The 25,054-nt window shown below is 41.5% G+C and overlaps 1 protein-coding gene across 3 annotated transcripts; it reads left to right on the top strand.

Moving 5' to 3' along the window:
* Positions 1-797: 797 nt before the first annotated feature.
* Positions 798-16,894, top strand: dmrt3a (doublesex and mab-3 related transcription factor 3a). Of its 3 annotated transcripts, XM_042345449.1 has the most exons (3): positions 798-1,221; positions 11,813-11,818; positions 15,933-16,894. In XM_042345449.1, the coding sequence occupies exons 1-3, from the start codon at positions 798-800 to the stop codon at positions 16,871-16,873; spliced, it is 1,371 nt and encodes a 456-aa protein (XP_042201383.1). In that variant the 3' UTR covers positions 16,874-16,894. The 3 variants fall into 3 exon arrangements, with proteins under 3 accessions (XP_042201383.1, XP_007890814.1, XP_007890813.1); XM_007892623.1 differs by lacking the exon at positions 11,813-11,818 and having other exon boundaries at positions 798-1,215; positions 15,912-16,894; XM_007892622.1 differs by lacking the exon at positions 11,813-11,818 and having other exon boundaries at positions 15,912-16,894.
* The last annotated feature ends 8,160 nt before the right edge of the window (positions 16,895-25,054 follow it).

Raw genomic sequence — 25,054 nt, 5'->3', positions numbered from 1 at the left:
GTGGGAGGGAGGGAGGCTGGGCTGAGCTGAGCTGAGGTGTGGGAGGGAGGCTGAGCTGAGGTGAGGTAAGCTGAGGTGTGGGAGGGAGGGAGGCTGGGCTGAGCTGAGCTCCCAGCGACTCGTGCTAACTCGAGTTATGCTGCCCTTTCAGCCTTCACCTCGGGGACTGAGGGGCTTTGCTATACACACTGTGTATATATATATATATGGTGTGTGTGTGTGTGTGGGGGGGGGGGGGGGTCACCTGTCAGTCAGTGAGGGAATGAGAAAAGCGCACCATCCTTAAACAGGCTGGTGTGGGAATGCCAATCTGTATGGGAAGGCTGAGCTGTGGGGGTGGATGCGTAGCTCAATAGCAAAGACTCAGCCCTGATGCAACAAGACCTGAAACAACCAACAGGTTCCCCCCTCCCCTCCCAGCCCCCCCCCCCCCTCTCTCTCCCTCCATCGATCCCCTGAGTACCATCCAGCTTTCTCTGATGTGTTTAGCCGGATGTCACTGGGCAACAACGATTTCCACCCCCCCTCCCCTCCCCTCCCCTCCCCCCGGTCGCTGCCTGTTCCGAGTTGAGTCAGAGATAGTTTGCGGTGCCCTCGCCTCGAGTGTGCGTGTGGATGGAGCTGCTCGGCTGAAGCCCCGACCCCTCCCCGCACTCCTTTCAGATCAATGCAATCGCGAGACCGGTTGGCGATGCTGCAGAAGGGATCGGATCTTCTCTGAGATAACATAGGGATTTGCACAGCTTTCCCCCCAAACCCCCCCCCCCACCCACCCTCCTCATTCTCTGTGAAAAAAAATGAACGCTTACGGATCGCCCTACATGTACATGACCGGCCCGGTGTCGCAGCCCCGGGCACCTCTCCAGAGGACCCCCAAGTGCGCTCGCTGCAGGAACCACGGCGTCCTGTCCTGGCTCAAGGGGCACAAGCGTTACTGCCGCTTCAAAGACTGCACCTGCGACAAGTGCATCCTCATCATCGAGAGGCAGAGGGTCATGGCGGCGCAGGTGGCCCTGCGCAGACAGCAGGCCAACGAGTGCATCGGTAGCCTGATCCCCGAGAGCCTGCGAGCAGTGCCCGGGGTTGGGGTTGGGGTTGGGGTCGGGGTCGGGGCGGCGGCGCCTGTCCCCTCCGACTCTCGCCATCCGCAGCCCAAAGGCGAGGAGCCAGCGTTGCGCTGGGAGCCAGAGCAGCCAGCCAGCCTGCAGCAGCCAGGCACCGGTAAGCCACACACACACACACACACACACACACCCACACACACACACACACACACACACCCACACACACCCACACACACACACACACACACACACACCACACACACACACACCCACACACACACACACCACACACACACACACCACACACACACACACACACACACACACACACACACACACACACACACACACACACACACACACACACACACACACACACACACACACACACACACACACACACACACACACACACACACACACACACACACACACACACACACACACACACACACACACACACACACACACACACACACACACACACACACACACACACACACACACACACACACACACACACACACACACACACACACACACACACACACACACACACACACACACACACACACACACACACACACACACACACACACACACACACACACACACACACACACACACACACACACACACACACACACACACACACACACACACACACACACACACCCACACCCACACACACACACCCCACACACACACACATACACACACACACCCACACACACACACACATACACACCCACACACACACACACATACACACACACACACACCCACACCCACACACATACACACATACACACACCCCACACACACACATACACACACACACACACACACCTACACACACACACCCACACACACACACCTACACACACACCTACACACACATACATACACACACACACACACACCTACACACAACACACACACACACCCACACACACACACACACACACACACCTACACACACACACACCTACACACACATACACACACACCCCCCCCACACACACACACATACACACACCCACACACACACACCCACACATACACACACACACACACATACACACACCCACACACACACACCTACACACACACACACCTACACACACCCACACATACACACACCCACACACACACACATACACACACACACCTACACACACATACACCTACACACACACACCCACACCCACACATACACACACATACACCTACACACACACACACACACATACACCCACACACACACACACATACACACACACACCTACACACCCACACACACACCCACACATACACACACACACACACACCCACACCTACACACACACACACACACACACACACACACCCACACACACACCCCCACACATACCCCCCCCCCCACACACACACACATACCCTCCCCCACCCCCACCCCCCCCACACACACCTGCGCTTCTCACAAGCTTTTGCAACTGGGTGCAATTTTAAAATAGATTTTTTATTGTGAAAAAAAGGGGAAAATAATTCTTCAAAAAAAATTGTGGGAAAAGATTTTTTGCTAAATGGTGAGAAAATAATTTGTTTCAATTAGAAAATGTAATTGGAAATGCAACATGTTTTGTCAGATGTCAAGGGAAACTCAATGTTGTCCCGAGTCTGCACCTCGATCCAGTTGAATTGTATCGGGAGTGGGACAGAAACAAGGTTGAGAGCAAATGTGCGCCTTGTATTCATCTCTAACAGTGAACATGAGCGGCACATGGGGTAGTGTTCTTGGTGGATTTATACATTCAGTGTGTTTTTTTAACAAATATATTTCTGAGATGTGTTCCTTTGAGGGCAGAAACTTTTTGTTTCACTTTATTCCAAAAATGACCTCGAAAAAAAGAAATGCCAACGATAAGGGAGAATGTTATTGTAACTGATGCACTAACTGTATGGTCCCACTAACAGGTAGCCCTGGTTACTTTGTGTTTTTTTTTGTCTTTCTATATTGTAACTGAGCGCCTCACGGTTCTTCCAGGATGATTTAGAAGCAAACATTTTTTTAGTAGGACGAAAATCTCCTATTAAATCCTATAATTTGAAATATAATCCAACCACTAAAATCATCCTGGGATTCAAGATTTATATTCAGTATTGACGATCTTATTGTACTGATTTAAAGTTGTATAGAAATGAAAGCGTTATGTTTTAGATAGGACAAGACTTCCCGAGTACTTATGCTCCTCAGCTGCACCCGGTACAAACACAGCCCTAAAGGGCATGTCAACTGTGTGGTTGCAATACTATTTCCAGTTTAGCTTCACATTCATAGAATCATAGAATTAATTATACAGCACAGAAGGAGGCCATTCGGCCCATCGTGTCTGTGTCAGCTCTTTGAAAAAAGCTATCCAATTCAATCCCACTCCCCTGCTCCCTCCCCATAGCCCTGCAAACTTGTTCTCCCAAATAATTATCTGCTTCTCTCTTAAAAGTTGTTATGGAATCGGCTTATTCTTATCCCTTTTCAATTTAGAGACAATTAATGGTGCTTTACATATATATAGTTTATATTTCGATATCATAGCAATGTATTGACCAATATCAACTCACAGGTTTTATGGATTAACGAGGTAAAACTCAAGAAGAAATGCTAACCGCCCCACTCCCCATCATAAACTGAAAATGATTTCTTATAGCAGTTACCATTGAAGTGCCAGGTTTATTTTTAAACGGTGTATTGCTGACCAGAATGTCTAACTAATGCTGCCCTAGAGGGGTAAGGGGATGTTTAAGGGAATATATATATATATATATATATTATCTGTATACATATATTAGAGGGAGAAATGGAGAGTAAGATTTACAAAGTGAACAACTTTAGAAAAATAGGTCATAGAGGTGACCCTGTTTGTTTTGGTCAGCCGGGTCTCTGACACATGTGGAAACCCATCACCAGGTTTAAATATTGGGCCATTTGGCATCACTCAACACAGAATCTGTCTGTTTCTATTAGTACCTTGATATCTTGGGGATTTCTTCCTTAATTCAATTCCTCACCAGAGTTTGTTTATTCACGAGCAGTAAAAGCCTCGCCTCGCCGGGCTAGTAATGTTGGGTCTGATCTGGACATTAATAACATGGTTCAGTACAACTGCTGGAAATGTGAAGTAAAGAACAGATACAAAACAAATACTGGAAAAGTGCAATCAGTGAAGTCGCTCGGCTTGTGAGAAAGAACAGGGAAATGTTTGTGATTGTAAAGGAAGATTCCCTGTGTATAATAGGGGGCAACAACGACAGATTACATGCGTATAGCGCCTTTCACTTCAGGAGGACGGCCCGAGGTGTGGACAGTCAGGGATCCGCATCCCAACATGAGAACCAGACACCAACATCTACTAAAGCGTGGACATGGATCAGATCAAACGGCACCTAATATACTGGTGATGTTTGGTGTTTAATTGACTCGTGGAGCTTCAGATTTTGCTTACGAATTCCGACTGCTCTGAAGGGAGTTTGGGGGGGGAAGGGGGGAGAGAGAGAGAGAGAGAGAGAGGAGGGTGTGTGTGTGTGTGGGGGGGGGGGGGGGGGGGGGAGAGGGGGATGGGGGGTGTCTTGTCCCCTGTGCCCAAAGGGACACGTGGGATCAGAGAAGTGAGTTTCCAACAGGTTTACAAGAATCTCAGACTAGGAATATATAACCCAAAGTGAGTGGAAAATCTGCAGTATGTCTGACGGATAGAGCCCGCAAGCGCTCTGGGACGCTGTCCTGCGTGAGGTGCGCTATATAGTTGTCGATGATGTTGTAATCTACACCCAACCGAATAAGACAAACAAAAGAGAAACCGCACAGACCAGTGGAGTAAGACGAAGGCAAGTCGGAGTGTGAATATTTTCAATACATGATAGGTATGTGAGGAATGGCTATTTCTCCCCGTTTGAGTTGAGCTTTCTGCACTCTACTTCCCCATCGTAACATCAAAGAGAAGACAGATTTCTGTAGGTATTCTGTGAGATCACCCCATCGGCACATTATCTTCATACACATAATAATTTGCACAGCACACCCCTCAAATGGTTAAACCTTGGCTGGCTGACCAGTCCAGTTGAACACTGAAAATAGAGGGGAAACCCGTATCTCTTTTACCTGGGTCTTATAGGACAGATGATGATGATGATAGATAATAATAATAATAATCCTTGCATGTGGTATAGCACCTAATCACGTCGTTGGGATGTCTCAAAGCGCTTCACAGAATATACTGTGAAAATAAATTGACTGTATATTTTGTGGGCGAAACTAGGCAGCCAATTGCAATGATAATAACAATCACAACACTCATCTTTACATTTGATACAAACACGTTTTGGGTCAGGAGGACGCCTCAAAGCGCTTCACACGATTTACTGTAAAGTATAGTGACTATTTTGCAGGCAAACCCGGCAGCCAATTAACACAGAAACTCAGGTCATAGACAGGGATACTTCTGTGTAAACAAAATCTATTTTTAATCGTTTTGATGAAGGTTTTGTTCACAAAACTATAGTTGCAGAAATAAGCGTGATATTTTCTTGCCTGTGTTCTTATATGCACGTTTAGAAAGATCTACAATTTCAAACTAAACTGGAAGTTTGTGTGTGTGAGCGTATCTGTGGGTGTACGGATGGAGTGTGAGAGATTGAACGACTGTATATTGAAATAGACAAGAACAAGCCGGTGTCTGCTTCCTACAGGAAGAGCAGTGTGCATGGTGCAAACACAGAGCTCTGCTGAAGTCCCACACAATAACGTGGTTTGCACTTCACTGAGCACGAACGTGCCTTTCGTGACCCTCACCCTAACCCTTCAGGGACACAGATCTAATTTAAACAAACTGGAATGTACTTTCACAAGACACTGAGCAATTGCAGTCCAGTCTCTGATACAACGCTGCGATGCAAAGCCCCTGAAAGGCGTAATACGTTATTATCAGTTTCAAGTACTGTTAAAGTCACAATCTAAACTTTTGATGTTCCTATATTCTAATAGAGCAAAACACAAAAACAAGGCGACCCGCAGGCGGCAGCTTAGCAGTGATGGGAACTTGGCGTCTTGGATTAGGTTTGGAATAGCTGGGGAAAGATTTCCTAAGAGTTTCACAAGCTCAGGTTCCTTGGGTCAACTTTTTAATGTCAATGGCTCCAGTACCGGATATGACCGTGAAGCACACATACATTCACACATTGACCGGTACAAACTGAAGTTTGCAAATATCATTGAAGAGGAATCTACAGAGTTGATCTTTCAAGAAATAACATCATAACTGAATCACTTCGAGGCTGAAACGCACAGCACACCCCGGGGAAGGTGGTCTGAGCAAAGCAGTACTTATTTCACGTTAAGTCATGAAACAGATGATTAGATTTCTCACACAGGTATAATTGAAGAGTATTGTGCTGATCAATTGACCTTTTCACAATACAATTTAAAGAGAGCTCTGACTAACGTAACTATATGAGAGAGCACACGGTTAAAATTGTGATTAAACTTCAAGCATTCGTTTTTGTTTTGTTTTGTTTAAACATTGGGTTCCAGGGGACACCCAGGGGGGAATTGAACGTACGAAGGAATACCTAGAGAAATAATCTTAGGATCATTGTAAAGGAACAGTTATTAATCCCGAGTGCTTCGTTTCAGCCATTCATTTCAAATCATGTTTGCGTGCATCTGTGTGTGTGTAAGGATATAGTGTGCAAAGTGCAAACACAGAGAACTCTGCTGGAGTCACACACAATAACATGTTTTGCACTTCACATTTACATTAAGGTCTCATACTACTGGGGCTCAGCAATACTTCGAGATTCGTTCCACTTCTCACGATGTTGTCAACATTTGTAATTAAAACAAAATAAATCTTACAAGAAAAGAAAGGGTTTCTGATGGGGAGTTTTCCTTTTCTACGCATTACATTTATATTTTTGGTAAGCAGTAAACCCCAGATCTGTGTCCACATTTAACTGTCTATAAAGCTTGATTTAGTCTTTTGCTTTCAGTAAACACATTCGAAAACACCAGCACTAAGACGTTATATTTGTCCATTGTTTTCTCTGGCCTTCAGCTACGATTTTGAGGGGGAAGAAACACAAAAATAATAATAATAATCGGATTTGCAGAAGTGTCGTGACTGTGAATTTTGTAGGGGAACAGAGTGTCAATTAGTATGCACACCAATGCCCGCAAACAACCAGGAAGCGAATGACCAATTTTATTTGAGGAATTGTTGGGCAAAAACACTGGGAGAGAGAAATTCACTTATCTTTCTGAGTAGCGCAATAGGATTTGGGACCTCAGTTTAATATGGACCTCTGATAATTTAGTACTCCCCAGCATTACATTGGAGTATCAGCCTGGACAACCAGTTCAATGCCCCCACGTAGGGCTTGAACCCACGACCTTCTCCCGTTATGTCAAATAAGCATTTATCACAAAACTCTGAGTAAAAGAACGAATAATAATAATAATTATAATCCTTGCATTTGATATAGCGCTTTTCACGTCGGGAGGACGTCCCAAAGCGCTTCACAGAACACACTGTAAAGTGAATTAACTGTATATTTGTGGGCGAACGCGGCAGCCAATTGCGCACAGCAATGTCCCACAAACAGTCGTAGATTGAAAATGACCAATTTATTATTGTTTTTGGTTTTGGAGGGATTATTATTAGGCTCTGTGTGGAGTAAGGAAACTTGCCCAAGGTTTCGCCCTCTGTCTGGAATTGAACTCAGGGTCTCTCACTTGCAAAGCGAGTGCTCTAACCACTGAGCTACAGGACTCCACATATGGGGAGTTTTCCTTTGAAAACCAATTGGTTTGAACCAATTAGCAGCAATAGTGTCTCTCAATTCGGTTGTAAATGTTGTGCATTTGGTTATTTTACATCCACGATGTTACATATTTATGCGGGTTTTTTGATGCACCATTATCTATATACCCTTGGAGCAATCTATTAAAGAAAGTTTTGCTTAATAATTTCCAGATACACGAGTGGGCAAATATGCCATACCGCAAGCTGTGAGATAAGCTTTGTAGATGTGAATTGAATGAAGTACCTACTTACGGCGGTGCTATTTCTACAGTTATAAAGACAGGTTTCATTTCGAGCTGATACGAATCGAGCTGCTACTAAGCCCCTAAAAGGTATAGAGAGCGATCATATGCAATTATTTGTTACTTTAACAGTGCAAAGAACCTAAAGTGTATTTATTCCAATTAGTGTGGACTTTATAACGAGAATTCAGAGCGCTTTTTGCAAACTTCTACCATCATTTTAGTTGAACGCTTCTTTCGTGAAGCTGCACAATCTGATCATTTTAATTATCGTTAATACTTGGAATATTCTGTTTTGTCAGACATGGTGATTTCCCCCTTTTTAAAAAAAAATGTTTTAAGTGTCTGTAATCCTGTAGATACAGTTCCTGGCCCGGACTAAACACGTTGAATGGTCGGAGCTGAGAATATACAGTATTTGTAGAATAATAAACTGGTGTGAGATTATTCTGTAATGATGTGGAGCTCGAGTTGAAGTCGTCGGGCGATCAGTGATAGAGATTATCATTCGTAAAATATTTGCTGTATCATCGAACAATAAAACACACATATTGTATATACGTATATATAGTATATATGTGTTTTATTGATATATATATAAAATTATATACAGTGTACGTGTGTTTTAATGATATATATACATACTATATAATAAATTATATATATGCATATATACATGTGTATATGTGTGTGTGTGTTTTAACGATATATATTATATATAATTAGTTTCAGATTTCTTTATAGGGACGGACCATGATACACTGACTTTATTTGTTACGGTCAATTGGTGAATGCTCGGAAACCGTTCACTCCCACAAGTAGGACATTGGGACAGAATGTAAACCACAATAATATCAATTCGTTTGCATCTCAGTCTTTTCCAATTCAGCCACTTATTAAGAGGTTTTGGTAGCGATGCCCGCTTGAGGACTATGGCAAGGTCGCCCATAATTTCCTGGCTGCATTCATTGGGTAAAAGAGATTAGCACAGACCTCGATGATATAACCTCCCTAAACCCCTGAAAGTGGCGATTTTTATGATGTTAAAATCAGATTGAAAACTCTTTAAAGTCGACGTTAGCGCATGCCTCGAAAATCGTCGCGTCGGGGAAGAAGTTTTGAATGAAACAGGAACATTTACTGTCAATTATTCCAGGAGGGAGGCAAGAACTTGCTGTGAATTGTTGCAATTTGGATTTATTTTTTTAAAAAAGCAAAAACATCCACACAGTGTTACATCGGCGTGAAGTGAATGGTGCAAAACTGAATTCGCTTGTTAGGGTTTGCAAGGAGAGATTTCGGGTAAGGAGATCTAATAGTTACTATTAGTTACTAATACTATTATCTAATAGTTTATTAACATGCAGAATGTGTATGCAAATACTGTACTTGTATAAATCAGTTAGTTCTGTAACTAGGAAGGTACCGGTGCAATCGAGGTCCGTCTAGATATTTAGAAACTATTTAACATCACTATCTCCATGAAACGCTATTACAAGTGGCCTTGAGGCGGTGTTACCTAATAATGTTAATACAGTAACAGGTATTTCGGATAAATAACTTGGCGCCTTTTTTATTTTTGCTCGACTGGGAGAGGATGGAGATTTATAACACAATTTAATACTTGCAGAAAACGCACTCACTCCCACACACACACACACACACACACACACGCACACTCACACACTGGCCCTCCACAGCATGTTATTATTGATGGGATTGTGCAGATCTGGTGTTGGGAAAGGTAAAAATATTATTTTAGAGAAATAGAAAAATGATTGCGGGTTAGGGGATTATCAGGATGGTTCAGCGGGACATTTTATTCATAATAATAAATGTATATTGTATCTAACTCTATCACGATTAAATCTGAAGAGGCTTTGTATCTTAATGTGAAAACAGGTGAGAGAAATTGCTCACTATCGGGTTTAGCCAGATCGTTAATGATCGAGCTTGAAAGGGAGACTGTTAACAAATTACAGCAATCAAACCCGGGACAGATTCAATCGAATGGGACAACAATAACTTCTTCAAAAAGGTCAAACAAAACTGAAATGTTACCAGGGATCAGGCAGTCTGCTTGGAAATGCAATTACATCTGCATTGATGTAGTGCGCATTGCCAGCCAGTCAGCACTTCTGTTAACAGCTTTCCAGAGAGAACCAGCACAGATTCATCAATCAAAACTCTGGTGCTAGGAACACTCCTTGGTAAATGTTGCATTTCTCCAGGAAATCCAAGGTCGCCACATGTCCTTCCAAATGCAACTCAATTCCAGATTTGAAAGTACCATCTCATTATTATTATATATAATATAATATATAGCATTTATATAGCGCCCTTTATCATGTTGTTGAGACGTCTCAAAGATCTTCACAGAATATACTGTAAAGTGAATTGACTGTATTTTGTGGATGAAACGAGGCAGCCAATTGCGCACATCAGTGTCCCACAAACAGTCATGGGTTGACTCTTATTGTGTCTATAATAATTCTCCTTGCTTCTCTCCCCCCAAAGATATCACCATATCGCTGCTCCCTTCCCCACCTGAACATGATTGTGCAGCTTCTTGTGGCCTATGGAGTGCTTAAATAAAAACAGGAAATGCTGGAATCACAAAGTCTGAAAGAGAAACGCAGGTCTCTCCCATGAAAGGGCAAACTGCAATTGCTGCTTGATACCACTTTCAATGCCTCTTAAATGCTGTGCATTTTCATTCTTCCTGCTTTTAATATTTTAACGTGATTTCTTTTCAGGGTCCATGAGTCACACATTTGTGCCCTCATGTATTCAGATTCTGGCAATATGTGTGATGCTAAAACTGCAAGGATCCATGCAAAGAGTTGGCCTGGGGACTAGCACAGTCTCCTTTGGCAAATTCCATTGAGCACAATCGTTTCCATTGAGGACATTTCAAACATATAGCAATTCCTTTAAAACAATTCCAGATGCTGCCGTTTCTTATCACTATTGGGTGTTAGTATATCAAACATGTTTCTCTAACTATTCAAGGTCACGTTGGTTGAGCACCAGACATGAGACTGGAAAGTTGTGGGTTTGAGTCCCAATGGGTCCACTAAGCCCTGAAAACCTTGTCACTTCTCCAGCATGGAAGGTATATAATGCCTCAACTGGCCAAAGTGTGAACCCCAATGGCCATTGAGGGGTTGTGGTACGGAGAAGCCCATCACTACAGGGGAGGGTGGTGAGCTCTTTGAATTGGCATTGAAGGTGTGAATGTTGGAATACAGGAAGATATATAATATGCAGATTATTGATGAACAAGAGGTTTGGGCACCTGCAAAGTTCCCAAGAGTCCATGTATATTGTCTTAGTTACAATATTTGCTTGCAGTGCAAAATAAGATGAGGACTTAGCATGTGTTTGTTTGTGTGTGTGTGTGTGTGTGTGGTGGGGGAGTGGTGTGGGTGGAGGATGTGTTAAGCAGATGCCATGCACCTGTTTTTTACTGAGAAAGAATCCTGTGTCCAGGGAGCCAATACTTCTATTTTGAAAATCTTGGGAATAGGTTGCAATTGACGCCACTCATGAGACACATAGGAACCTAGAGAGGCAGGATGTGGTCACTCAAGGCAGTAGCTTCAATCTTGTGGGGGTGTTACAAGAAATCCACATGAAAAGACAATCAAGTGTATTTATTGGGTCACAGATCCAGGTGAATGTCAACGTGTAATGTCTTCCTCGAGGTTCAGGTGGATGTGCATGTGTATAGCTAAAGTGAGTACAATCTTTTAAGTCTGTGGCTGGTTAACAGTAGAGGATAGTCCTCCAATAAGCATGTTGTTTTAAAATATGAATGCCTTGCTGATGGAGATGCCTCTGATTGAATCTTGTACATGCTTCTTCTTTCTTTCTGATATAACCTGAGGATTCAGTGGAGAAGGTGAGAATCCAAATGTTCCAATCCGTAATGGCCAGTAATGGGACTCATGTTCAAGGTATTGGGTGAGAGTTCTCCGCCTGGGGGCCATTGCCTCCCTTTCATCTCTTTCCCTCTCAGATAATACTATCTACAATTGCAGTACATGACATTTCATATTGGTCTACTCTGCACACTCTGTTAAAGCTGCAGCACTCCATGAAAAGATTTCTCACCTATCAGTGCACCTCCCCATCCCCCCACCCCGCATTTTCCGTAGGTCTCAGACGCAATCTCAGTTTAACTGGCTTCCAGCAGATTAATGAAAATAGCAGTGCAATATTTGTTCCTGCTAAATGTTTGCAAAAATGCTAATCCTTAACTGAATGCAGTCCTATCCCTCTCAGTTATAGCCTCTTTATTCCAAACCTTTAGTTTTTATATATCAGCTATCATTGTTCTCGTTGATGTATCTGGAAACTGAAAACAGATGGCAGAAAATGACCTAAGTGTAGTGTGTCCGATTTGTTTTATAATTACAGTCCAGCTTCAGGCTTGACTGTATGATGCTGGTTTTCAATTACATTCTTAAAGAAAAATCCAACGAACCGTTGGCCATTTTTCTCTGTTTTGCTTAGGATTGATTTGGTATTTTTCTTAAAATCAGAAGCAGCAGAACTTAAAAGAAAATCTTAGTTATTTTTACACATATTTATGAAACAGTGCATTGCTGTTTTATTCGGTTCAGTAATTCACTCTGAAATCCTATTCAAATAAAAACAGGTAACTAGCATGTTGTTTTAAAATAAACAAGTAATTCAGTCAAAGAGCTCCCATGACATTACAACTTCATCATTGCAACTCCCAAGATTCAATAACTGCCTTTAATTGTGGAAGCCATTGTATACTGAGATCTAAAACACAGCGATTTAAAAAGTCATCCTTAATTTAAAGAAAAGCAAAAAGTGCGTCTGGTGAAGGAGTTTCCTCTGACACAATCTACATTTATTTGGTGTCAGCTTGGTACAGTTGGTAGCACTCTAACCTCCAGGTCAGAAGGGTGTGGGTTCATCTCCACATTGTAATCATAAACTCAGAATCTAGGCTGGAAGAGTTGGAGCTGCTGTTCTTTGGATGAGGCATTGAACTAAGGTCCGTTTGGGCTATTCAAGTAGACATTAAGGGTCCTGTGACACTATATGAAAAGAAAAGGGAGATTCTCCCGCTGTCCTGGCCAACAATCTCCAGAAATACTGGTCATTTATTTCATGGCTATTTGTGGGATACTGCTTAGCGTAAAGTGGTTTCTGCATTTGCTTACCATTACACTTCACAGAAACTTTGGGAAGCTCTTTGAAATGTCCTATATGCTCTATCAAATTCAAGAATGCTATTGCATTTAGACTAGAGGTCCAGCAAGTTGGCATGAAGTATGTATCTTAACAATAATCCTTGCATTTGATTATTATCAAATCATGCACCTTATCATGTTGTTGAAAGGTTCAAAGAGCTCCATAAGAGTTTACAACAACAACAACAAGATTCCATTTATAGAGCACCTTTCACGTCGGGAGGAAAGTACTGTAAAGTTTACTGTAAAGTTTAGCAATTGTGTATTCATAGGTGAATGCAGCAGCTCAGTTGCACACAGCATTGTCCCACAAAACTTAATTGAAGTAAATAACCAATTTTATTTGGGGGATTGTTGGTCTGGACACTGGGAGAAACCCCTTTGTCTTTTTGAATAGGAACATGGGATCTTTCTGGTCTTCCTGGACAAGCACACAGGATCTCGGTTTAAAATCTCACTGAAGGACGTCACTGACGTCTGACAATGTAGCACATTCCCTACACTGTATTGGGATGTCACCCTAAATTCAAAGTCACGACATGGGGCTTGAACCCACAATTTTCTGACTCAAAGGCAAGAGTGCTACCAACTGAGTCCGGCTGACACAAGTATTGCTTGGAGGGAATCCTAACTTGTATTCTTTATATAAGGAATCCTGTTTCAAATATATTGGACTCAATGTTTATATTAAGGCAGGTACTGGGGACAATATTTATATGTTATTGCTAAACTTCATTTGTATTGTCAATATAATATACTTTTGGATTGGATTCACTCATTATTCAGGAGTGGTCTTGGGGAATGATATAAGTGAAAGTGTAATATAGATGAGAATGACACAGGATCTGTGGAATAAATAAAATCCTTTGACTCTATGAATAATGACCTGTGACTGATACCATGGCAATGCCCATATTTTATGAGGAAAAGTGTTTATTATAATGAAAATATGTGAAATGTACAGAAGCGTTTCAATTATATCAATAAAAAAAACTACAGTCAAGGAGAAATAGCCAGGGTGCAAAATGTAATGTACGACTTAGACTTGGTTGACAGAGCTATGCTGTCAAAATAGTTACTAATCATTTTAGTTTGTTTGTGATAGCTTTTTCAGTCAGCACTCCCATTTACCATAAAGGATGAAATTCAGATTGTCTTGTGCACTACAGTAATATAAAGCTTACAACAAGGGAAGATGAATCATTTAAGATGGGGTAAGAATCTTTAGCTTAATAAAATGCTCAGGTACTATGTCTGGCCTTTGATGATCTCTTCTCACCTCATTCCAGCACATTCATGGATTGTAAGAATCAATGTATTTGGAGTTTTTTAAAAAAAATCAGATTCATTGTAGTTTTTGCAGAGATTTCCACATTCCAGCCATCCTCTACGTCAGGTTTGGCCAAGTTGCAGCTAGTGGGCTACATGCGGCCCCAATTTGGCATCTCTGCTCTACATAAAGAAATGTTTCTAACCACTTTATGATTGTCTATCCCTCGTGAAGGTATAAGGTGTTGTTGTTGAGTAGACTTTGTAATGTTTAGTATATCGTTGTTAAGGTCAGTACATAGGCAGAAACTAAAGGTCCCATGAACTGATTAATTGATCTTTCAAGTTGTGACTTTCAGGATTTAGGTGCAGTGACTTGCCATGGTTAATGCCAGGGTCAATTGTAATGAACCATAAAACCATAGAAATCTACAGCACTGTAGGAGGCCATTCAATCCATTATATTAGTGTTTGCTCCTCCAACGAAGCCATCTATCCTAATCCCAATTCCCAGTTCTTTCCCAGTATCCTCTAATTCCCTGCCTCTGCATGTGCCTATTTAATTCCTGTTTAAATGCCCCAATCAATTCTGCTCCAATAGTCGCCCCTGGCATTCATTCCACATGCTTGCAAGCCTCTGAGAGACATTGTTTTTCTAACTTTTATCTTTAAATCATTTACCTGAGGAAATAGTTCCTCGCCATTTATAAAAGAGAAGGGAATTTCTCCCAGTGTCCTGGCCCATGACCCCCTCAAATAAAACTGGTCATTTAATTCATAGTTGTTTGTGGGACATTTCTGTGCACAAATTGGCTGCCGTGTTAGTCCGACAAAACACACCAGCACTCCACTTTACAGTACACCTTGTGTAAGTGTTTTGGGAAATTCCTCCTGCCGTGAAAGGTATTTTACCAAATGCGAGGATTATTATTATTATCTCAAAGTCATCTATATGGAGAAAGACCAGGGAAGTGGGGTTAAAATATAAGAAGCTGCCATGATCTAATAAAATGTCATACAGAATAGGTTTGTAAAGCTGGGTGGCCTTCTGCTGTTCCAACATTCCTACATAACATAAGTAGCTCTGCTACTTACAAATGTTTACACTATTCTAAATAAATTAGAATATTTTCTCCCAGGTTGTGACTAAATGCTGAGTGCTGACCATCCATTGGAGTTAATTGCTGACTTTAGAATGCAGATACAGTCCTTATTATTATTATTATTATGTTCATCACCAGGTTCCTTTCTTTCTCTCTTTTTCTTTAGACATTAGAGAGGAACACTTAGATGGCCAGGTTGCAAACGAGAATGTGGAAGTGTACAGTGACAAGGAGACAGGCCAAAGAAATTCTCCAGATCTGGCGAAAAGTAAGAGCTATGCAGCCGAAAGCCCTGAAACTTCAGTGGTCGATGAAGAGAGGCTGGTAATGCAGAAGAGCAGCAGTACACCAGAAACAACCACAGAAAGTCCCAAATTCCCTCCAGAACAAAGCCACCTGCTAATGGAGGGTCTATCGGGCAGCATGCCGCTTCCTTTTCCTTTAAAAGGCAACAGACCTCCGATTGAAGTGTTGAAGAAGATTTTCCCAAACCACAAACCGACAGTTCTGGAGCTGATTTTGAAAGGTTGTGGAGGCGATCTCGTTGGTGCCATTGAAATCCTATTGTCAAGTCGCTCTGCAATAGGTTCGGATAGATCTACAGAAGCCTCAGATACCTTCTCCTTATCTTCCAACGGACAGACTTTCTTTGAACATACAATTGGCTCCTACCCTATGTCCTCCTCCAAGTGGTCCGTCGGGTCAGCTTTTAGGGTCCCAGATTCCTTTAGGTTCTCCGGTGACCCTGGCAATGTGATGCCAACGCCCTTGACCATGCCACTGCAAAACCCATTTCCTCAACCTCCACGTTACCCGCTGGTCCTGAGGAATACCTTGACCAGAAACCAGGGAAACCCATTTGTATCAAACGACATGGCTCTGTGGAACACCATGACCCTCCAACAGCAGTACCAGCTCAGATCCCAATATGTCACACCTTTCCCCAACACCTCAGCTGGAATTTTTCGCAGTTCCCCAGTGCTGCCCCCTCGTCCTTCGGATGATGCTAGGCTTTCCATTGCAGATGAAGGCTGTTCTATGGTGACCAAGCAGCCCATTTATACAGAGGAGGACTATGATGAAAGGTCTGATTCTTCAGACTCCAGAACAATGAACTCATCCTCTTAGAAGAAATCTATCTAAATAAGATATTGAAAGGAAAGTACTTGAATGTAGTAACAAGGATTCCATCCAACACTTAATGTCCCTAACTGGACATACCCAAAGGATAATAAAATAATTATTGTTTATGTTGTCATGATTAGATGTGTTAGTACTCTGAAATATGTAAAACTGGTAGCTATACTTTCTACTGCATGTAATATCCTGTGATCCTGACTGCAAATAAACAAGAACTAGGAACTTGAACAGTTATATGTAGCACGGCCAAGATTTTAGTGCAAATAAATGAAAATGAAACATATATTCAGTTGCACAACCTACCATTTGTAATGACTGATTAATTCATTCATTGTGTTTAGCACATGTTAAACATACATTTTCAATTAACATGATAGTTTTTATTTCAAATAGGGGGCTACTAGACTAAACTGCCAAGAAGTTGGATGAACCAAATGTAGTAATTACTACACAATACAAGCTACATTTACATAGCGCTTTTTACATCAGGAGGATGTCTCAAAGCGATTGGGATAGCAAAACCTTTATTTACCTAATATATATTGGTTGATTGAAACAACAAAACCAGCGTCTATTGAATATCATTCAAAGATACTGGACTAGACAACGTTATCAGATATTTGGCTACATCTAACTTTGCATTGCAATATTCAACAGTAATAATAATCCTTGCATTTGATATAGTGCCTTATCATCTCAAAACGCTTCGCAGGATATACTGTAAAGTGGTGTGATTGTGTGTATGTTGTGGGCAAATGCCGAATCCCATAGCCCTGCCTGCTCTCTGAGGGAAAACACAGGTTGTTTAATATTTAAATATGATCCCATTTGGTGATAATGAATATTTGAAGCTGCTCGGAGAGAGCCCAAAACAGTGACGAACAAAAGCTGACTGGGTTCAGGCACACACAGTAAAACTGTACTTGTGGACAGCAGCTATGGTGCTGCCTGAGAGGTAGGTGTAGAATAGCAGCAAGCTGTTGTTTTTCTGAGCAGAAGGATTGTTATGGACTGCGCATTATTCAATTGGGAATTATTTAATGAAGAAATATTTATCTACCCAATAATCAAGGTTCCTTTCCTTATTTTTTCTTTTTAATCATTTACCATTTTAAAAGAAATATGGCCTTTCAGGATCTTTTTTGTGAGGCTATGAATAGTGAGCTAAGGAATATCCATCCCTCATCCAAGTATGATGTGTGACATATGCGCTACCAAGAGAATAAGGACTATGGCACATCCGACAATCTGGCTTGTGTTAAGAGCTCATCCCCCCCTCCCCACCCCACACACACACGCGTACGTTCACTCATTTCACTGTCACTCATTGTAGAACAAAGAAAAATTGGTTACACTTTTTCTAAGCAGAAGCTGCTAATGAAGTGAATAATAACAATATATTATTATTATAACAATAGTTGAATTAAGGGGCGTTCTGTGAACCAGTACTGAAAGCCCCCCAAGGGCAGCTTCAAGACAAAGTTAGACTGGGAAGATTATCAGTTGCACATTGACTGCAACATCCACAGGGGCAGAATTTTTAACAATATCATTGATGGAAATAATAATCATTTGATCTCGAAACATCACAAAGACCTTCACTGATAATTGCTGTAAAGTGCAGTGACGTATTTATAGGTGAAGGTGGCAACGAATTTGCACACAGAATGTTTCATTAACAAATATGAAAATGAGTGACCAATTTATCTGGCATACTGTTAGTCAAGACACTGGGGAAAACTCCCTTCTCAATCTGAGAAACATCATACGATCTTTAATATCTACCTATGATAAAGCAACTCTACATCAGCTCTGCACTGGACCGTCAGCTGAGACCGTCAGCACAAAGTCCTTACAAGGAACTTGAACCGAAAACCTCTGACCCACGAGTGAGAATGCTACCAGCTGAACCAAGATGATACCTGGCTCAGTTATAACATCAAATGTCATATTTTTCAACTCATATCTTCTTTTGGAATATTATTTTCTCCTCAATTTCCCATTGAAACCCACTAACCTTTCTTGTTTGAAAAAGCCTGGTCCCAGTCAATGCCACTGTGGGTAAACACTTGAAGCTTGATGAGAGACACGTGGGATGGCTTGTCTCATTTTCATTCCTTTTCTGTAGGGAAGTTTTTGGTCTAGACCCCACGCCCCCACCCTACACACACACACAACTAATAAAAATATTATAAAACAATGCAAGGTTTGAGGGTTTAAGAATCAAAGATTTCCTTCTTCCAAATAACCAGATTATGGTTATTAAACCCACTCCAGAATCTATTGGGTTAAATCTGAACGTTTTGATTTAAGCACTAAAACGCTGGCGGTTTTGGAATGGTAAGTGCACTAAATGCAAAATAATAGAGATCTGGGAGCGATTACAATACAGCAATCTGGACAAGGGATTGAGAGGATGTCACAATCCACAAGAGCAAAGCTCCAGGGGTGTCTAATCATCATTTGAATCATGGGGTTAGATCACTGCAATGGAATCACTCCAGGGATGGGTTTGTTTTTTTTTCATTTTCATTTACAACACAGTCAATCTGGTGGGTTAGAATTAATCCAGCCACTACCTGACCGTGTGCTACCTGACAATGATAGGTGTGGTATTCCCCACTGAGCGGTTAACAGTCATGGCCTCGTTCATAGGGGGTTGTGAAGAAACAAATTGCAGCTCATGACCAGGAAATTCTACGACCTAAACTCAGGGTTTAAGTGCTGCTGAGGTTCAAGCAGCAGCCAGGAACGTTCTTGCCTTCAAATATAGCATGTTTCTCAATGTTTTGTATTGTACGTTGCTCAGACTGAGTTGTGGCTGAACAAACCCTATCCCGCTTGAATTGCTGAATGAAAGGTTAAATGGGCTGTGGTACAAGGCTTGCTAATTTTCTCTGTGGTCTACAGAAACCCTGATTTCAATATAGTCCAAGCACAACCATCTTAACAAATGAGCTCTTTGTTTATTATGGTTCTTGTAGCCAGGCTTGTGGGGTGCACTGAATAGAACAATTGTCCCTCCAAGCGTTGACAACAACAACAACTTGCATTTATACAGCCAGAAGAGGGCGAGAGAGATGGGCTTGTGGAGCCTTGTGCGGGAGAGAATCTCAGTTGTGTAATGTTATTCATAGCAATAGGCAGTGCTATGCTAGTGAGAGAGAAATTTGCTCACTGCAAACCTTAATTTCAAAAAGCAGCCAATTAACCAATTGATCAAAACTATCGACTCAGAAACAAATTTTATCAAACACCCAGTAGGGGCTGGAATAACTTTTTACATTTTTTTTCCAAATTATCCATAAGAACATAAGAAATGCTAGACGAAAAAGTCCAAGGTCCATCTAGTTCGCTTTCCACCTTCCTGGCGGTCACATGCACATATGTCCCAAACTACCTATATATATTGTCCCATGATGTTATTTCCTAAAAGAAAACTTCAGGAAATGATTCAAGATTCCCAATTGAAAATAAAGATTTGCCATTGCAAAAATGTAAAGCAAAGGAGATGCAACTGACTGCTAACCTGATGGAAGTCCATCATATCTCACCTGGTAAATTTTCTGAAATCACTTTATAGTGAATCCTGTTAAGCGCTTTGAGGTGCAATATGAAATGCAAGGACTATAAAACAATATTACTACAGTACAGTAGTTTCTCTTCCAATGAATTTACTCAAGCAAAAATATTAAGGGGAAACAACAAATTATACTTGTATAGTGCCCTTCGCGTCGGAAAGATGTTCTAGGATGCTGGACAATCAGGCTTTAAGGACCTGAGCTGGGAGTTGGGGTCAGGAGGGGAGGAAGGTAGGGGGTTGGGGGAGCTGGAAAGTGAGATTAATATTAAAGGATGCTAAATCAAGGATATTATTATTATTATCATGTATCACCTGTATCACCTATCATGTATTACCTCCACTATATCTCATCTGGTGTGGTAGAAGGATTGAGGGAGAGGGAGGGAGGGAAAGAGGGAGGGAGGGTGGCATGTGTAAATTAAATGAATATGTGGAACTCTCAGTCTGACTGAATACAATTTCTTCCAGTAGTACAAAAAGCACTTCTGAAGGAGGAAGCAACCATCTTGAAAGGCAACAGCGCCATCTACTTTAATTACAGCACTATCTCCAAAGGCAACTCCATCGCCAGAAACAGCATTGTGAGCTAGAGGGGGCAAAAGAGGATCAAGCATAAGTGACTGATAAGTAGTGATGTTGAACTTGAATGGAGAGCACTGGATTGACGCCAGTTGGAGTACTGGCTATAATTCTGGTCGCTGTATTACAGTTGTCCAAATTATTTGCATAATTTGATAATGTTTTATGTGGACAAAGTTTTAATATTCAAATTGCAAGAATTATTATATTTGAGCATATATAGAAGGGTTTGATGAAAATAAGTATATGCAGAGAACTACCAGATGAGACGGGGTAAATAACAGGACTGTCCTGTAAAAGAAAGCTGGCCAATAAATGTGTAACATTTTTCATTTTCTACTTTTTTCTTCTTAAATTATGTTTTAAAAAGTTTGAAGGCAATACATAAACTTTCATTTGGCAGTAACAAACAAACCCAGCAATGCATTCTGATATTCACATGGATGAAGCAATTGGAACTCAAGCCCTATTTGCATCACCAACAACACGATCATAACAACTAACAATTTTCTATTTACAGAGCGCCTTTCATGTCGGCGGATGACATGAACTGGGAATTCGGGCTGGTCCTGTGTTTGTTACTTTCAAAAAAGTGATCAACTTTTTTTAGAAATCATGTAAGAAGAAACAATAATAGAAATTAAAAATTATCAACAGCTGTAAAGGCAGCGACAATGACATTCAGAAATCCTTGGAAACGCTATAAGAGGAAGAAATTTGAGAAGCATTTAGAAATGAATTTACCATATTTCCTTAAATTAAATAGGGTATTGTGTTCAGTACTTTTTGATCTTTTTACTTTCATTTGGGGTTCAGTTTTTATAACACGCCTGCCACCTGTTGCTCTCAATCTTCGATATATGTCTAGACGCTCTTGAAATTGTTTAGGGTTTCCTTTATTTCTGGCTAACAGGATCATTGAAGAATTGTTCAAATGTTATATTCCTGAGAATTAGGCGTTGGCTCAATGTTGGTCTCAATATTGACGATTTTCAGTAGGTGCTTTGTGTAATTAACAGCTAATCTATTTGAAACACATGAGTCTGATCGTCAGTATCAAGCTGCCATCTTGTGACTAGTGGAGTCCTGTAGCTCAGTGGTTAGAGCACTTGCCTTGCAAGCGAGAGACCTGGAAGGACGAAACGTTGGGCCAGTTGGGCTACTCCATCCGCCTCTGTTTACCTAGCAGTAAGTAGGAATGCCGTTGTTGGTGGATTGGCGGATCGCTTGTTCCGGGGGAATAATTCCTTGAAAAAAAAGATTGTTGGCCAGGACATTTCAATTCAATTCACTACAGTGTGTGAGCTAAGCGAGTTTGTGGTCAAGCCACTAGATGGAGTGCTTTGTAGCACTATCGCATTCCATCAGAGGGAATGGACCTGGAAGCACGGTACTAAGGAGTGGGGGGAGGGAATGTAGGATGTGATTTGATGACAATAATTATCACATCAGATGCTACATTTCCCCCATGTTTCTGGAAGGGGTATATTTAAATGCCGTGCATATTCTTAGGGGTTTCTTTATCATATCAGGAAGGGCAAGAGGGAAACAGAAGAACTTTTATTGTGCATTATCCTGTTGAAATGTTTTAAAGTTCTTTGATTACTAATTACTATTAAGTGGAGTTGACAAAAATGGCAGCTATTTGAGTCAGCAAGGTCACACAAACAGCCAATTAGATAATTAATTGATAAGAAATGATATTTGAGTGGGGTGTGCAAAATTAATAAGAATCCTTGCATTTGTATTGGGTCTTTCACGGGAGGACATCTCAAAGTACTTCACATGATATACTGTAACGTGTAGTGATTGTGTACTTTGTAGGCAAATGTGGCAAGCCAATTTGCACACAGATTAATACACAGAGTTGCATATATATACATATATAATCTACAGCACTGAAACAGGACAGTCAGCCCAACTAGTTTGCATTTGTGTTTATATTCCACATGAGCCTCCACTTACAATAGTCCATATGATGAGTAGAGACTCATTTGGAGTATAATAGCCTTTCTCCATAGCCTCCCCCATACTTCTCTATTCCCTTCTCTCTCATGGATGCATTGAGTTTCCTTTAATGGTATATTATTTCTTTGTTTCACTTTTGGACCTCATTGTTCTTTTCAAGACATATACTTTCTTTGGCTCCTCTGTCTATTTGACTCACATTCTTGACAACTCATGGTCCCTTCTAAAGCTCAACCTCTTGAGGAGTTGAATGTTGTACTTCAGAATTACGTAGACTGTTGCAGCATCGAAAAAAGGCCATTTGGCCCAATTGCACCTGGATCTAGATTTACTCTATTTATGTAGCAATCCACAGCTCCCAGAACTTGTTGTTGAATTTAGTCTTAACTTTGTTGACAAATTGTTGAATTTACTCTTAACTTTGAAGTTGGTTTTCTGTTGTTTTGAAGGAACTCATAGTAAAACAGTATCAAAGGTAACTCAGTGTTTAAGAATTCTCCAAATTCTGAAAATTCGAAAATGCTACAACAAAATAGAATAAATCTATTCTCAAGTGGCATTTCTCCCCATATCTTCCAGTGGGACTTCACAGGTTTCTATTCATATGAATTTTCAGGGTGAATGAAAGCTTGGTTGCTAAGATATTGAATGTTATCAAGTAAAATGTGTTGTAACAATGACAAGAAAACGAAAATGAGATTCAAAAACATAATTTTTTTGATGCAAGGCTGCTAGCCAATTGCAATTCTTCAAATTAGATTAATTTTCTTTAAAAATTTAATTTTCATAAAGTCTGGTGAAGCAATATTTTTATAACTGCCAAAATACAGTTGTATTCTATGGATTATTACATAATAAAGATACATCCTTGCATCGGAGGAGTTTTTTGCAGCAAGATTAGATTTTTCACATTAAGGTGTGCAAATAGAAACCTGTAACAAAGGAAAAATGGCTTTAAAATATACTACGCTGCCCGGAAATCATTTTCATTCCTGATGTGTTAGAATCTTCTTTTTAGAAATTACATTGAAAAACATTTCTCCTGTTGGACCCCGAGCAGGGTTTGGGATTGGGGGGGGGGTGAGGTGGGTGGATGGGAAAGCAGGGTTGCCAAATGCACGGTTGAAGAGGTGGATTTTGAGATATGCTTTGAAGGAGGCAAGTGAGGGAGCAAGACAAAGCGACTGTGGGATGGAGTTCCAAAGGCTGGGGGTGGAGAAGGTGAAGGTCCAACTGCTGATTGGAGGGAGCGGACAGGTTAACATGGGGTCAGCAGGTCACAGAGATAGGAGGAGACAAGGCTCTGGGGGGCCTTGAAGCTGAGGATGAGGATTTTGAACTCCATCATCTAGGGGATGGGGAGCCAGTGGAGACAGGTGAGGGTGGGGGTGATGTGGTCACGGAGCCTGGTGCGGAAGAGTACATGAGCTGCAGAGTTCTGGATGATCTGCAGGTTGTGGAGGGAAGAGTTGGGAAGGCGAACAAGCATAGAGTTGTTGTAGTCAAGCCTAGATGTAATACATGCGTGGCAGACTGGGTTATGACACTGACGTGGGATAGAAGGTTGAGGGTCAAACAAGACGCCAAGTTTCCGGACTGGCTTAGTAAGGTGGAGTGTGTAACCATGGATAGTGACGCTGTCAGCGCCTGAGGTATGGAGGCACTGACGGGAGCCAATCAGGAGAGCCTCGGTCTTGTTGACGTTCAACTGTAGAAAGTCAGCTCTCATCCAGGACTTGATGTCTGACAGACATTCTGTCAGGACAGCAGTGGTCCTGGAGTCAAGGGTGGAGGCAGAGAGATATAGTTGGGCGTCATCTGCATACGTATGGAAGTTGACCTCATGTCTGCAGATCACTTCACCAAGAGGGAGCATGTACATGTTGAAGAGGAGAGGACCAAGTCATAGCGCTGAGGAACACTGCACAAAACAGTGGGGGGCTGGAGGAGAAGCATTTTGTGGAGACAGTGTGGATATGGTATGAAAGGTAGGATCTGAACCAGCTAAGGACAGAACCATGAATGTTGAAGTGAGAAGA

Source organism: Callorhinchus milii, unplaced genomic scaffold (genome assembly GCF_018977255.1).
Source record: "Callorhinchus milii isolate IMCB2004 unplaced genomic scaffold, IMCB_Cmil_1.0 Scaffold48, whole genome shotgun sequence".
In the NCBI taxonomy this organism is placed as follows: domain Eukaryota; kingdom Metazoa; phylum Chordata; class Chondrichthyes; order Chimaeriformes; family Callorhinchidae; genus Callorhinchus; species Callorhinchus milii.
Note: the sequence above shows the minus strand (reverse complement) of the source record. Positions and strands in the feature narration are given on the sequence as shown.